The sequence below is a fragment of the Temnothorax nylanderi genome, unplaced genomic scaffold (assembly GCF_030848795.1).
Source record: "Temnothorax nylanderi isolate EJ_2023f unplaced genomic scaffold, tnyl_v1.0 TNYL_tig0281_pilon, whole genome shotgun sequence".
Classification (NCBI taxonomy): Eukaryota; Metazoa; Arthropoda; class Insecta; order Hymenoptera; family Formicidae; genus Temnothorax; species Temnothorax nylanderi.
In genome coordinates, this window is record NW_027249343.1 from 39,499 (window position 1) to 52,083 (window position 12,585).

General features: G+C 45.1%; 1 protein-coding gene across 1 annotated transcript; it reads right to left on the minus strand.

The window, feature by feature from the left end:
* Positions 1–4,211: 4,211 nt before the first annotated feature.
* On the minus strand, positions 4,212–10,973 carry LOC139780499 (uncharacterized). The gene is given in 2 exon segments (XM_071719162.1): positions 4,212–9,345; positions 9,348–10,973. Coding segments are annotated over 2 exon segments (5,244 nt in total). The 5' UTR covers positions 10,239–10,973; the 3' UTR covers positions 4,212–4,992.
* Positions 10,974–12,585: the final 1,612 nt, after the last annotated feature.

Consider the following 12,585-nt stretch of genomic DNA (forward strand, 5'->3'; position numbering starts at 1 on the left):
AGTTTTTATCGTTATTTGTATATGTATATTTGCATAAAAAAATTTTTGTGGATACTTCCTCAAGTCATTGTATAAATGATGAAACTTCCCAAATTTATATCGTTTGGTATTAATAGAATGTGCAGAATATTGACATTTTTTACGCAGGCATTTTCCAACATACCATTTTGCAATATTTGAAAATAATAATAATTCTTCTTCTGAATTACTCATTTTTGGCAACAGTTTACCTCAGTTAATAGCTAAAACTATACGATCATCACAGCTCTACTATAAACGCATCAAAGAAAATCGGAAGAACAGAGGCTTACCTGAATCTACGGCGACCAGTGCGACAAGAGCTTATAAGCCTCTACGTCTAATCTTTGCACAAAATTTATATAAGAACTTTTGTCTTTTCACCAGCACAACTACAAACAGTCCTTCACTTAATCATCCGTAACATTAAGCTTCCTTTTTCGCATATTCACTCTTATTATTTGTCGACTTTCTTATTTCTCTAACTGCTCCGAAGAGACTGAGCCACTGAGCTCACCGAGGACGAGGACACCGAGCCGGCCGGGAGTTTTGGGACTCGGGCAAGCCTCGCTCCTCCCCTAACCAGCGTACCCCTCTTCATCGTGGCGACGCGGCGTTGAGGCGCGCATGCGTCGATGCCGAATGCCGAGCGACGTTGCATGACGTCGCTTTGCAACGCCCCTCATTCCCTTCCAGGAACGTTTCTTCTATTTCTTCTTCACATATGCACCTCTCTTTCTTTTACTTTTTTTAATTTGATTTATTCGAAATGCATTTAATTTGATTTATCCGAAATGTATTTGACTGGTAGGTCGATTGACAGTTGAATAATTTACAATTTAGCACATCGCGTTCTCCATATAATGGTCAAATAATTTGTGTTGGTTTGTTTAAGTAGATTTCTTCTAGGAAAGGATCTTTCAGTATAATCCTACTCACGCATATAGAATACGATTACGCAAGCTACCGTCAAAAAAGATGCCGTAGGCATCAGAGAACGTGAGATTATTTAATTTATTCTATCATGTGTGGCTGAAGATGGCTAGAAGTAGAACCAAAACATATAATTTATAACTTGTATTGAATTGTTAATTAAATGTTACATAATGTTAAATTACGTACAACTAACCGTTTGACTCTCAAAGCTCACTTTTTTCTTGTTACTTGTTAATTTTAATATCTTTAGTTAATTAACCACTTATTTAAAGATTATTTTATTTTTCTGATTAATGAAGTTATCGTATTTCGCAGAATTTATGTCTTGTCGAAAATTCATATTTCTCATACACAAAACAAAATATCATCTGTGGAAATTATTAAACGTCTCAACTTCTTAAGTCAACGTCTTAACTTCTCAACTCAACGTCTTAACTTCTTTTTCACGTGAATTAAAACCGAGACTTATCTTTTAACACAAAAAACGGCTTTGCAATATGGTTCAATAATATGCGAAAAATCACGTGAATATTAATGAAAAATAATTATTAAAACTAAGACTATTTCAAAAAATCAAAATTTTTGCTTACATAGCTACAAACTAAAGAAAAAGGGTCTAAAAAATCGGTTACACCATGAAAAGTATTCTTTCTAGTTCTCAGACGATGTGTGATTTTTGGGGGATTTTTAATTCCATTTTAAATGATGGAAAAAATCACCGGCGCAACATTAAAAAAACGATGAAATCGAGGGTTTTCGAGATCCGAGTCTCAGACTTTGACGGTGCGTGCAAGCTAAACGACTGACTTGACGATAAATGTTGTTCAGATTATTATTGTAGATAATTTTACGCTCTACAAAAAAGGTACGTATAGTTAGTTATCCTATCTTACTTAGTTTTCGAGATATTTGAGAAAAAATAAAAAAAATCGTGTTTTTTGTTGATAATATTGTTAATAACTTTTTATTGCTCGTTAATTTTGCGAAGCAACATAAATCCCACTTATAGCACCTCAAATCAAAGCGATTCATGGTGGTTGCAACCTGGGAAAATTAATTGGATGGTTTGATGTCTAATATGACTGGCCTATTTTCAGACTCGCGTGAACAATATAGGGGAGACCGGGGCTAGACCGCTAACGGGGTAAATCCGCCAAATCAAATATCTCGGAACCTGTATATTGTGCGAACTCGCTATTAACATTGTAAACGCTGCTTATGGTACCCATGTGACCAACGGAGTTTCGGCAGGTTACCTGCCGTGTTATGATTTTTACGAGGGCAAACGTGTTTTCGGAAGGTGAAAGTGAAATTTTCTGCGCGTGGAAATATTGTAATATCTGCAATAATATTTGCTCTCCAAATCTCGAGGTACGTGATTATAAAGAGTAATGCATGCTGAACACGAATCCAGTGTAGTTTTTTCATTATCGTTAATGTCTAATTTTTCGTGGGCAATCAAACCTGAAACTTATGTTTGGGGCTTATCCGCTAGTAAGCACCCGGGGCTGGTCCGCTAGTCTCGTCACTGTGGCGCGCCGGGCGCACGACTTCAGCTCACGGCGATTTCAGGTTAGGTTTCCCTCGAGCGGCGTGATTCTGTCTTCCCTTGCACGGGCGTCAGTTTGTGTAGGAGGGAAATGGTACGCACGTATCGTCGCAAAACGGGTGTTTTGGCCGACCGAAAAGATGGCGGACCGTTGTTTTCGAGATCGCTCGCGCTCACGGCACGTCGGCGAGGTACGGCGAGACGCTCGGTACGGTACGCTCTGAGATCCCGCGATTTCCGCGCGAGAGTTGACATGCCGCGCGCGCGGTAGATCGTCGTTCTTGGTCGTTGTGTCAGTGACAGTCGCGCGTGCGACCGCAGCGTCCAGCGTTCGCCGCATCGTCTCGGTGTCATTGTCGCCGCCGTTGTAGTGGTGGTGGTGTCGGTGGTGGTCATCGTCGTCGTCGTCGTCGTCGTCGTCGTCGTCGTCGTCGGCGCGTCGAGGAATCGGCGCGAGGACGCCGTCGAGTCGGTAAAATGGTCGCGCTCCACCGCGAGCTTTTCTAACCCCCCTGTCGCTATTTATCGCTCACCCGCGAGAAACGCGACTTGGTTAGGTTGCTCGAGGGTCCGCGCTGATCCTATGGCACCGGAACGCCGTCACGCGTGTTCCCCGTGGTTGCCCGCGTTGACAATGTGACGTGCCGTTGGGGAGTTTACGATTTGGTTAACCTCTGTATTCACGTGCCTAAATTGTTTTATGGAATAGGTAAAACAATTATTTTTTAATAATGTTTCGCATAAAAATTTTTAATAAATTTTTATATTTTTCTCTTAAAAAACAATTATTAAAATGTATCCTATCATTTTTCAGGATTAGATGTACGTATATGTATTGAAAATGTAGTGTAACGGATTAACCCCGGGGGGGTGGCGGTTCAACCCCGGCATTTTTCAATTTTTGCACCGTTGTCGTTTTTGCTCTATACCGGTTAAACAAAGCAACGTAGATAAAATTTTCCTGTATAAATTTTGTAGCTAAAGGTTCACTCTTTACAGTGGTATACCACATTTAACTACAATTATTTATTTTGTTGTTAAAAATCGGCACCGAAAAAAAACTAACGGTCTAGCCCCGGTCTCCCCTACTATTGTATACAATTGAGGTCATATACAGAGGGACGCGGTAACTATAATTCTCAGACTTTAGTCGGTCTCATTTAGTTGCATGGTTCGCATCGTATCAATTGTAAATGTTCGAGTTTTCTTTTATTGACTGTTTCCTGTACTATATTATTATGGATAGAAGAAATAAAAGTAGTCGGAAAAATGCAGTGAGGACTGATAGGAAACGACGCAGGCTAATCGTTAATCCAGTTAATCGTTATAAAATAGAAAAAGGTTTAAATATTAGCACTTCTTCAAAAAAGCTGAGCAGCGTCGACGTTAATCATATAACAATAGACCAAACAATCAGTTATAGAATTTTAAATTTCTTGACTGTTTGCACAGCAATAAGCCAATTGTAGTCAAGTGTAAAATGTGCGGAAGTGACGTGCATTTTTGTGAAATATTATTCAATGATGAACATACAGGCCTCATGAATGTTCTGGAGATATTAAGCGTGAGGATAGGCGAAACACTGTACCAATTAATATTGTACAGCAATAGACGTGCGATGCATTAAGGGGACTAGGCAGTTGTATTTGTCAAAAATAAAGCTTTTTGGGGGAATTTTTATTACAAAGAAATAAATTAAAACCGAGACTTATCTTTTAACACAATATTTATTAGTGTTCGCGCGCGTGTGAGTGAGGAAGGGATAGTGCGTGAGAGACCACTAACACTGGAAGCTTGAAGTAACACAATAGTTTATTTAACAACCAAAAATAATGCCGAAATTAAAGAGTGACATAACTTATAAATGTATTTGAATTTAAGTGAACTCGGAAACGCGGGCGTTTTTAAGCGAATTCTCTATCAACACTTTCTCGCTTGTACGCGTTGGATAACCCGCGCGTGAATGAGAAACTGACCATCACAATATCGCTCGATGACAGATCGTGACCTACTAACGCACGTTGATGACTGGCGACGCGCCGTAAGTTCTACGGGTTTTTATACCAACGCGAGACAAAGAACGCGTCAGGGATGACGAATGCTTAGCTAAGGTCAAAATGTCATGGAATAGAAGCTTCTCGAACTGAAATACCGAAGGTGCATATAGCCATTGTCTTTGAGATTAGAGTATCGATCGTCGAGAGTGACTCGGCTTCGTACGGAGAATAAATCTTATGACGTGAGCGCGAAGCAACAGGGGTGGTCCGCTGGATAAATATCGTGTTACACTGCCGCTGTGACTCATGACACAGTCGTCTAAATAAGAATAAGAATATTCAAGAGCATTCGTGATCTCGAGCTTTCGCGATCTCGAACATTCCGCCCGCCTCGTCAGGTTATCTGACGAAATATAATTTAATGGCGAGACTAATACAATCTGTGAACCAACTCTACGTAAGTTACTACAAGCAGCACTCTCGCTCAAGGTCTTAAATATCTTCCGGGTCACCGACCCGTGGCAATAGAATAATCTTCGTCGTGGGCCGCTTCAGAGTGGTAGCTGCGGTCCGTATGGTGACCACTCGGACTTGCTCATCCTCTCCGGGGTGGATGGCAGTCACCCGTGCCAAGGGCCACTTGGTAGGTGCAGTCTGCTCGCCCCGCACCAAGCACAGATCACCAACTCGTGGGTTGTCGTGCTTGGTCCACCATTTCTGCCTTGAATTGAGAGCTTGGAGGTATTCGGAAGACCATCTTTTCCAGAAATGGTCCCTTAGCTGTTGAAGAAGTTGCCATCTAGATAGACGGCCGGTTGGCTCCTCTGCTAGTGACGGCTCAGGGACAGCGCTGATGGCTGCGCCTATCAAAAAATGTCCCGGTGTAAGGGCTGCTAGATCCTCTGAATCGTCAGAGAGAGGTGACAAAGGTCTCGAATTGAGACACGCCTCCACTTGTGCCAGGAAGGTGGAGAGCTCCTCGTAGGTCAGGGTGGCGTCTCCAATCACTCTTCGCAGATGATGTTTTGTTGACTTTACCGCTGCCTCCCATATGCCTCCGAAGTGCGGTGCCGAAGGTGGGTTGAATCGCAATTGTACGCCGTCATTTGCAAGGGTGTTTGCAATGCTGTGATCCCTGATGGCGTCAAGAAATAGAGCTCGTAGTTGAGCGTCCGCTCCGATGAAATTGGTCCCCTGGTCGCTGTACAGCGCCGTACATAGACCTCGCCTGGATACGAAGCGCTTGTAGGCTGCTATGAATGCTTCTGCGGTGTAATCTGATGCCACCTCCAGGTGCACCGCTCGTGTGCTGAGACACACGAAGATGACCAGGAATCCCTTGTGTGCTTTCTGACCCCGTCCTTTAGTTGTCCTTAACAAGATCGGTCCTGCATAATCCACTCCCGTATGAGTGAATGGTCGTGAAGCCCGTACCCGCGGGCGCGGAAGGTCCCCCATCAGTGGGTGTGGGGAAGCCGCCCGCCATCGCACACACCGCACACAACGGTGGATGTGCTGCCTCACTTTCATCCGTCCGCCTGGAATCCAGAAGCGTTGTCTTAATAGACCGAGCGTAAGCTGTACGCCACCGTGTAGAGCTCGCCGGTGGTAGGCGTCCACGATGAGGTTCGTCAGATGAGAGTGTCGTGGTAGAATCACTGGGTGCCTCTCGTCTCTGCTCAGAATGGTGTGCTTCAGCCGCCCGCCGACACGAAGCATGCCCTTCTCGTCTATGATCGGGTGCATTTTCAAAATGCTGCTCCGCCTTGACAACGCCTGACCGCGTGCCAGCGCGTGCAGTTCGTCTGCAAACCAGGCCTCCTGTACGACTCGGATCCACCTCTGCTCTGCATCCTCGAGTTCCTGAGGCGTCAATGTTCCTGTAACAAACTGTTTATGACGAGATTGCAAAACATTAAGCCATCGTAGGCCCCATGCTGTAACGCGCAGCAAGCGCTGGAATCCAGAGAATCGGAGAAGATTCGGATCTTCCTCCGGGTCCTTTGATGCAAGGTGCACGTGCGTCCGCTGCTCAGGCAAGTCCCCGATTTCCTCTGGTAAGATCTGGCTGTAGAGTTTGTCTCTAGATTGAAGCCAGATCGGTCCTTGCCACCACAGATGATGCTGAAGTAACTCGCTGGGCGAGAGTCCTCGTGATGCACAGTCGGCTAGATTCTCCTCGCTCGGAATGTGATGCCAAATTGCGTCCGGAAGAGCTCGCTGAATTTCAGCAACTCGGTTTGCCACGTACGTTTTCCATTTTGACGGGTGGCCCTGTATCCAAGCTAGAGCCACCTTAGAGTCAGACCAGAGATGTTTTTGTGCGCCTGATAGGTCCAATGTTATCTCCACATCCTCGATGATCTTAACCAACAATGCGGCAGCGCATAGTTCCAGGCGCGGGAGCGATACTTGGCGAAGCGGGGCCACCCGCGTCTTCGCCTGCAGCAGAGAAATCTTACTCTCGCAGTCGTTAGTGACCTTGAGATAGGCCACTGCTGCAATTGCCCGTTCTGATGCGTCTGCAAAACCGTGAATCTCCATCCTGAGATTCTCTCCACCGGTGTTGAGCCAGCGCGGCACCCGCAATTTCTCGAGTAGAGGAAGCTCCCTGCGGAACAATTGCCACGCTCGGTGATCCTCAGGGCACAAAGGCTGGTCCCATTCAATTCGTTGTAGCCACAACGATTGTATCAAGATCTTGGCTCGTACCACCACTGGTGCAAGCCATCCTAGTGGATCGAAGAGACGCGCCGTCTCTGAAAGCACAATTCGTTTAGTAATGTTTCCTTCTCCGCAAGGACGTACCTTGAATGCAAAGGCATCGAGGCAAGGGCGCCATTGGATGCCTAAGGTGGAGTGGCCGACATCGGATTCCCACTCCCGCAGGCTGCGAGATTGTCGACGATCCTCCGGAATGTCACGTAACAGTTCCTCGTCATTAGCGGCCCATTTGCTCAGTGGAAAGCCGCCCGCCGTGCAGATCTCGATCAGCTGATTTCTTAAGCCTCGTGCGCCTTCCTTGGAATCATCTCCGGCGAAGATGTCATCGACGTATGTGTCATGTTCCAAAACAGCCGCCCCGAGAGGAAAGCGGTGTCCCTCGTCCGCTGCAAGCTGATGAAGCGTCCGGATTGCAAGGTACGGTGCACATGAGAGGCCGTACGTCACGGTGTTGAGGCGATATTCCTGAACCGCCTCGGCGCGGTCTTTCCTCCAAAGAATCCGCTGAAGATCCCGATCGTCGGGATGTACCAAGATTTGTCGATACATCTTGGCGATATCCGTCACCATGACAAACTGATGCTGTCGCCATCGCGTCAGAATGGTGCCCAGAGTCGGCAATAGATTGGGCCCCGTGTATAGGTGCCGGTTCAGGGAATCGCCTGAGGTAAGCTGCGCCGATCCATTGAAGACGACTCGTATCTTGACCTCGTCTCCGGCAGCCTTCAGGACTCCATGGTGTGGCAGGTAACAGGTACGTGTCTGTTTCAGCTCGCAACTTTGCGGCACGGGGGTCATATGCTGCAACACTTCATAATCTTTTAGAAAATTAGCATATAATACATAGAGCCTTCCGTCAGACTCGAATTTCCGCTCCATGCCTTTGAGTGTTCTCTCCGCTATTCGCTTCGTCTCGTCGAGACGAGGTAGAGTCGGTGCGACTGGCAGGCGCACCATATATTGCCCATCTTCTGTCCGGCTGTGTGTCTTCTTGAAAAGGTCGTCACATTGTTGTTCGGTCTCCGTGAGAGGTAATGGAGCTCGCGTCGGCTCCTCTTGTTCCCAGAACTGTCTCACGAGGGCGCTTAAATCCTCACCGATTGAGCAGTGGTGAGAAATGGCTGGACCTCGCGGCCCAGTATCCTTGACGGCACCCGAGAGGATCCATCCTAGAGTGGTCCGCTGCGCCACGGGTGTGTACGGCTCCCCTTTCCGCACTCCGTCTTCCAGAATTGCTGCGTAGATCTCCGCGCCCAATAGAATCTCCACAGGATCCCCGGCCCGGAAGTCAGGATCTGCCAGCTGAAGATCATCGAGGTGAGGCCATGCCGCCTTCCCCCAATTGATGCGTTCTCCATAAATTGTTATGCGAGGTAACACCAATGCGGTTACCCGAATCGCCGCCTCGGTTGCCTGCGATGTAACCTTGAGATCGACCTTGCCCTTTGATGACCCCGTTTTGCTGCCACCCACTCCAAAGATGACGATAGAGGCGGGAGAGCGAGGAAGATGTAGACGCTGCACGAGCGACTCAGCGGCCAGTGAGACCTCGGAACCTGAGTCAATCAGAGCACGTGCAGAAACTTGATTTCCATACCTGTCCATTATGGAAACGCGAGCCGTCGCGAGGAGAATGACCGCTCGATCTCCACCAAACTTGCTCGCATGTAGCGAGGAGGTAGATGCCCCTGTGGCATCGTTCCTGCGCTGACAAACGTCGTGGATTGTAGTGTGATGCCGCTCATCGCACACTCCACACGTCTTCTTTGACGGACATGAAGAAGCGAAGTGCTCCCCGAGGCAATTGTAGCAAAGTCCTTTACTTTCTACAAACTCCTTCTTCTGCGTAGGTGACTTCTCCTGGAACATGCCGCAGCCCGTGATGTAATGCTCCTTCTCGCACAAGGAGCGCACCTTCCGCTTCCGGGCTGCCTCCGTGCTGGCTGGGCCCGCCTCGCTTGCGGGTTGCCCCCGTTCGACCCCGCGGTCGTGCCCGACGCGGTCGTACCCCGCGGTTGTACCCGACGCGGTTGATTTCTGCGCGAAGTGTGTCCGCTTCGTTTGCGGATTGACACCATTCGCCTTGCCGGTCGTGCTCGATTCACGACCGCTCGGATGAAGAGCCTCCAAGGCTCGCAAGCGACATTCCATGAACGACTTCAGCTCGGCATAAGCTGGAGGTCAGTAGAGTTGCTTATACTATTCTCCCACTCGCGCCTGGAGCTGGGATCTAGTAATTCTACTAAGATGTGCACGAATAAATCGCTACTGTTGTCGACAGGTCGCCCGATGCTCTCGAGCGAGCTGACGGTCTGAATCATCGTATGAAACAATCGTCTTAATCCCGGAACCGACTCGTCCTTCAACTTCGGCAGCGCTGTCAAAGCTGAGAAGCAGGCTCTCACCAATAATCGTTTATTGTCATAACGTCCGGTTAGCAGGGTCACCGCCCTCTTATAATTATCCGCGGTTGTTGGTAGATTTTTCAACAATTGTTCTGCCTCTCCCTTCACACACGACTTTAAATAGTGGAGCTTCTCCACATTGGACAGCCCGGTGTCCTGATCTATTATCGAGCCGAAAAGATCTTTGAACGCGGACCATTCATCGTACCTGCCTGTGAAGGTGGGAAGCTGAATTCGTGGCAGCGACTTCCGAGGAGAGCTTTCTCCTTCATGCCCTCGTATGGCACTTGCGTGTCCGAGTTGACCACGCGATTCCTTCCTCATATCTACAAGCATTGAGCGTTGCGTCATGTATGCTTCTTCGGCTTTTCCGACAAAATCTGATTTAACATATTCATGTTCCTTGACTGCGCTCCAAAAGGTGGTGAGGAGCGTGTCGTGAACGGTGTGAAACTTCGTCCAGTAAGAATCCAGCAGTTCGATTCTTGATTCCACCATTCCAGGCGTTATCTTCGCTTCTCCTAATTTTCTCAGGTTTTTCATGATTCGTGAAATGCGCCCGTAGAGGTCATGCTGACTCCTCAGCGCGCCTTCCGCGTCGAGGCTCATCTTTACGCTTCGTAGGTGTCACGGGGTTCACGCATTGACACTCACACTCGTAGCGATGATGTAAGATTGCCGGTATATAATATCTATATCCGGCTCGAAGGACCAGAAATGTTCGCGCGCGTGTGAGTGAGGAAGGGATAGTGCGTGAGAGACCACTAACACCGGAAGCTTGAAGTAACACAATAGTTTATTTAACAACCAAAAATAATGCCGAAATTAAAGAGTGACATAACTTATAAATGTATTTGAATTTAAGTGAACTCGGAAACGCGGGCGTTTTTAAGCGAATTCTCTATCAACACTTTCTCGCTTGTACGCGTTGGATAACCCGCGCGTGAATGAGAAACTGACCATCACAATATCGCTCGATGACAGATCGTGACCTACTAACGCACTGTTGATGACTGGCGACGCGCCGTAAGTTCTACGGGTTTTTATACCAACGCGAGACAAAGAACGCGTCAGGGATGACGAATGCTTAGCTAAGGTCAAAATGTCATGGAATAGAAGCTTCTCGAACTGAAATACCAAAGGTGCATATAGCCATTGTCTTTGAGATTAGAGTATCGATCGTCGAGAGTGACTCGGCTTCGTACGGAGAATAAATCTTATGACGTGAGCGCGAAGCAACAGGGGTGGTCCGCTGGATAAATATCGTGTTACACTGCCGCTGTGACTCATGACACAGTCGTCTAAATAAGAATAAGAATATTCAAGAGCATTCGTGATCTCGAGCTTTCGCGATCTCGAACAATTAGGATTTTATAAACTATAACAAAAAATTTTTTTAGTTGAAAATATATTAAAAATTTTAAACGCGTTTTTCTCAAAATAACTTTTTTTAACCATGTTGACAGTGTATCTAAAAAACTGTGCATCCGATTACCATGACTAAGGTTGCATTTTGTACACAAAACCCATCTCTTTTACCTGACGTAAGATTTTTTTGATTGGTTATTCCCTTCGTTTTTTATCGATAAAAGAGCTTCAGTTTTTCAAATTTTCTACTTTTTTTCAGGGGCCCGCCATTTTGTCATTTTTTATATTTTGATTTTTACCTACGTCGGGTAATAGTCGTCGGTATATGGTGCATAAGTAATTTTGGATTTTGATTTTAGATGAACTGTATGGCTGGATTATTGTCAACGTGACCGCCATCTTTTTTTGGAGCGCTGACTACCGGGCACTGGACAGCGGACAGCGAACAAATTAATTTATAAAAATTATTTCTACTTTTTCATATATCTAATAAAGTATTCTGAAAATTACAGAAATATTTATTGTAGTTTCTTTTAAAAAAATTCCAAAATCATCTTTATTTTTCGAGCGGTTATTCTAATGTCCCCCCTTAAAACGAGCATTTTTAATATTTATTGATAAAGCGAGTTTTCATTATGCGATAAAAATTAGACTATTGTAACGTCATCCAAACTCTCCCTTATTTTTCCATATTACCATTCAAACAAGGGATGCAAGCTTGAATTTAAGATTGACGCATTTTAAGAATATTTATATTGTATTAAACGAGAAATAATAATTTGTCCAAGAAATTGATAATATTTAAAGTTTTGAATTGATATATTTATGCATATTATTATTAACATCAAGTTTAAGTAAAATTATTAATTTTAATAAATGAATCATGTTAGAGGAGTCCCATTCTTCATGTAAGAGACATTCATCGATCGACGGAGCCGCATCATTATCAAAGTTTATACATATTTTCCGTATCACCATCAAATACCAGGAACAGAATTACCACCTCTCTCTAGGAGAAGCACAAAGAAAAAAGGGAAGGACGGGCGACTGGATCATCTCGGAGCGGTCAGCTATACAACTTTGATTTTATCTCATTATGATTCCTCTATATTATTATTCCTCAAGTAAAATTTTATATTATCACTGCGTTATAATTCTAAAAATAATATCACTGCGTTTACTGAGTTCAAATTTTAAGATTAATAATATTCACTGCGTTCACTAAGTTCTTATGTTAAGTTAATTTTAAAATTTAAAATATTATTACTGAGTTCACTGAGTTAATTTTACTGCGTTCACTAAGTTAATTTCACTGAGTTTAATTTTAAATCACTGTATTTGTATTAATCACTGAGTTTCATTTTGTACATTGCGCGTTGTACATTGAATTTAAATACGGTTCTACAGTACCGCACTTGTGTCAAAAAGTATTAATAAATTCAGATTTGAGAAATTCTGAAGTGTAACTCTACCAGTTAAAAGGGAACCTCTGGCAGCGACACATCCGTTTCTACCCTATGACAATACAGCCAGGATTCCAGGATAGAATTTCCTGATTCCACTAAGTAGTTTAAATTTAATTGGTTAA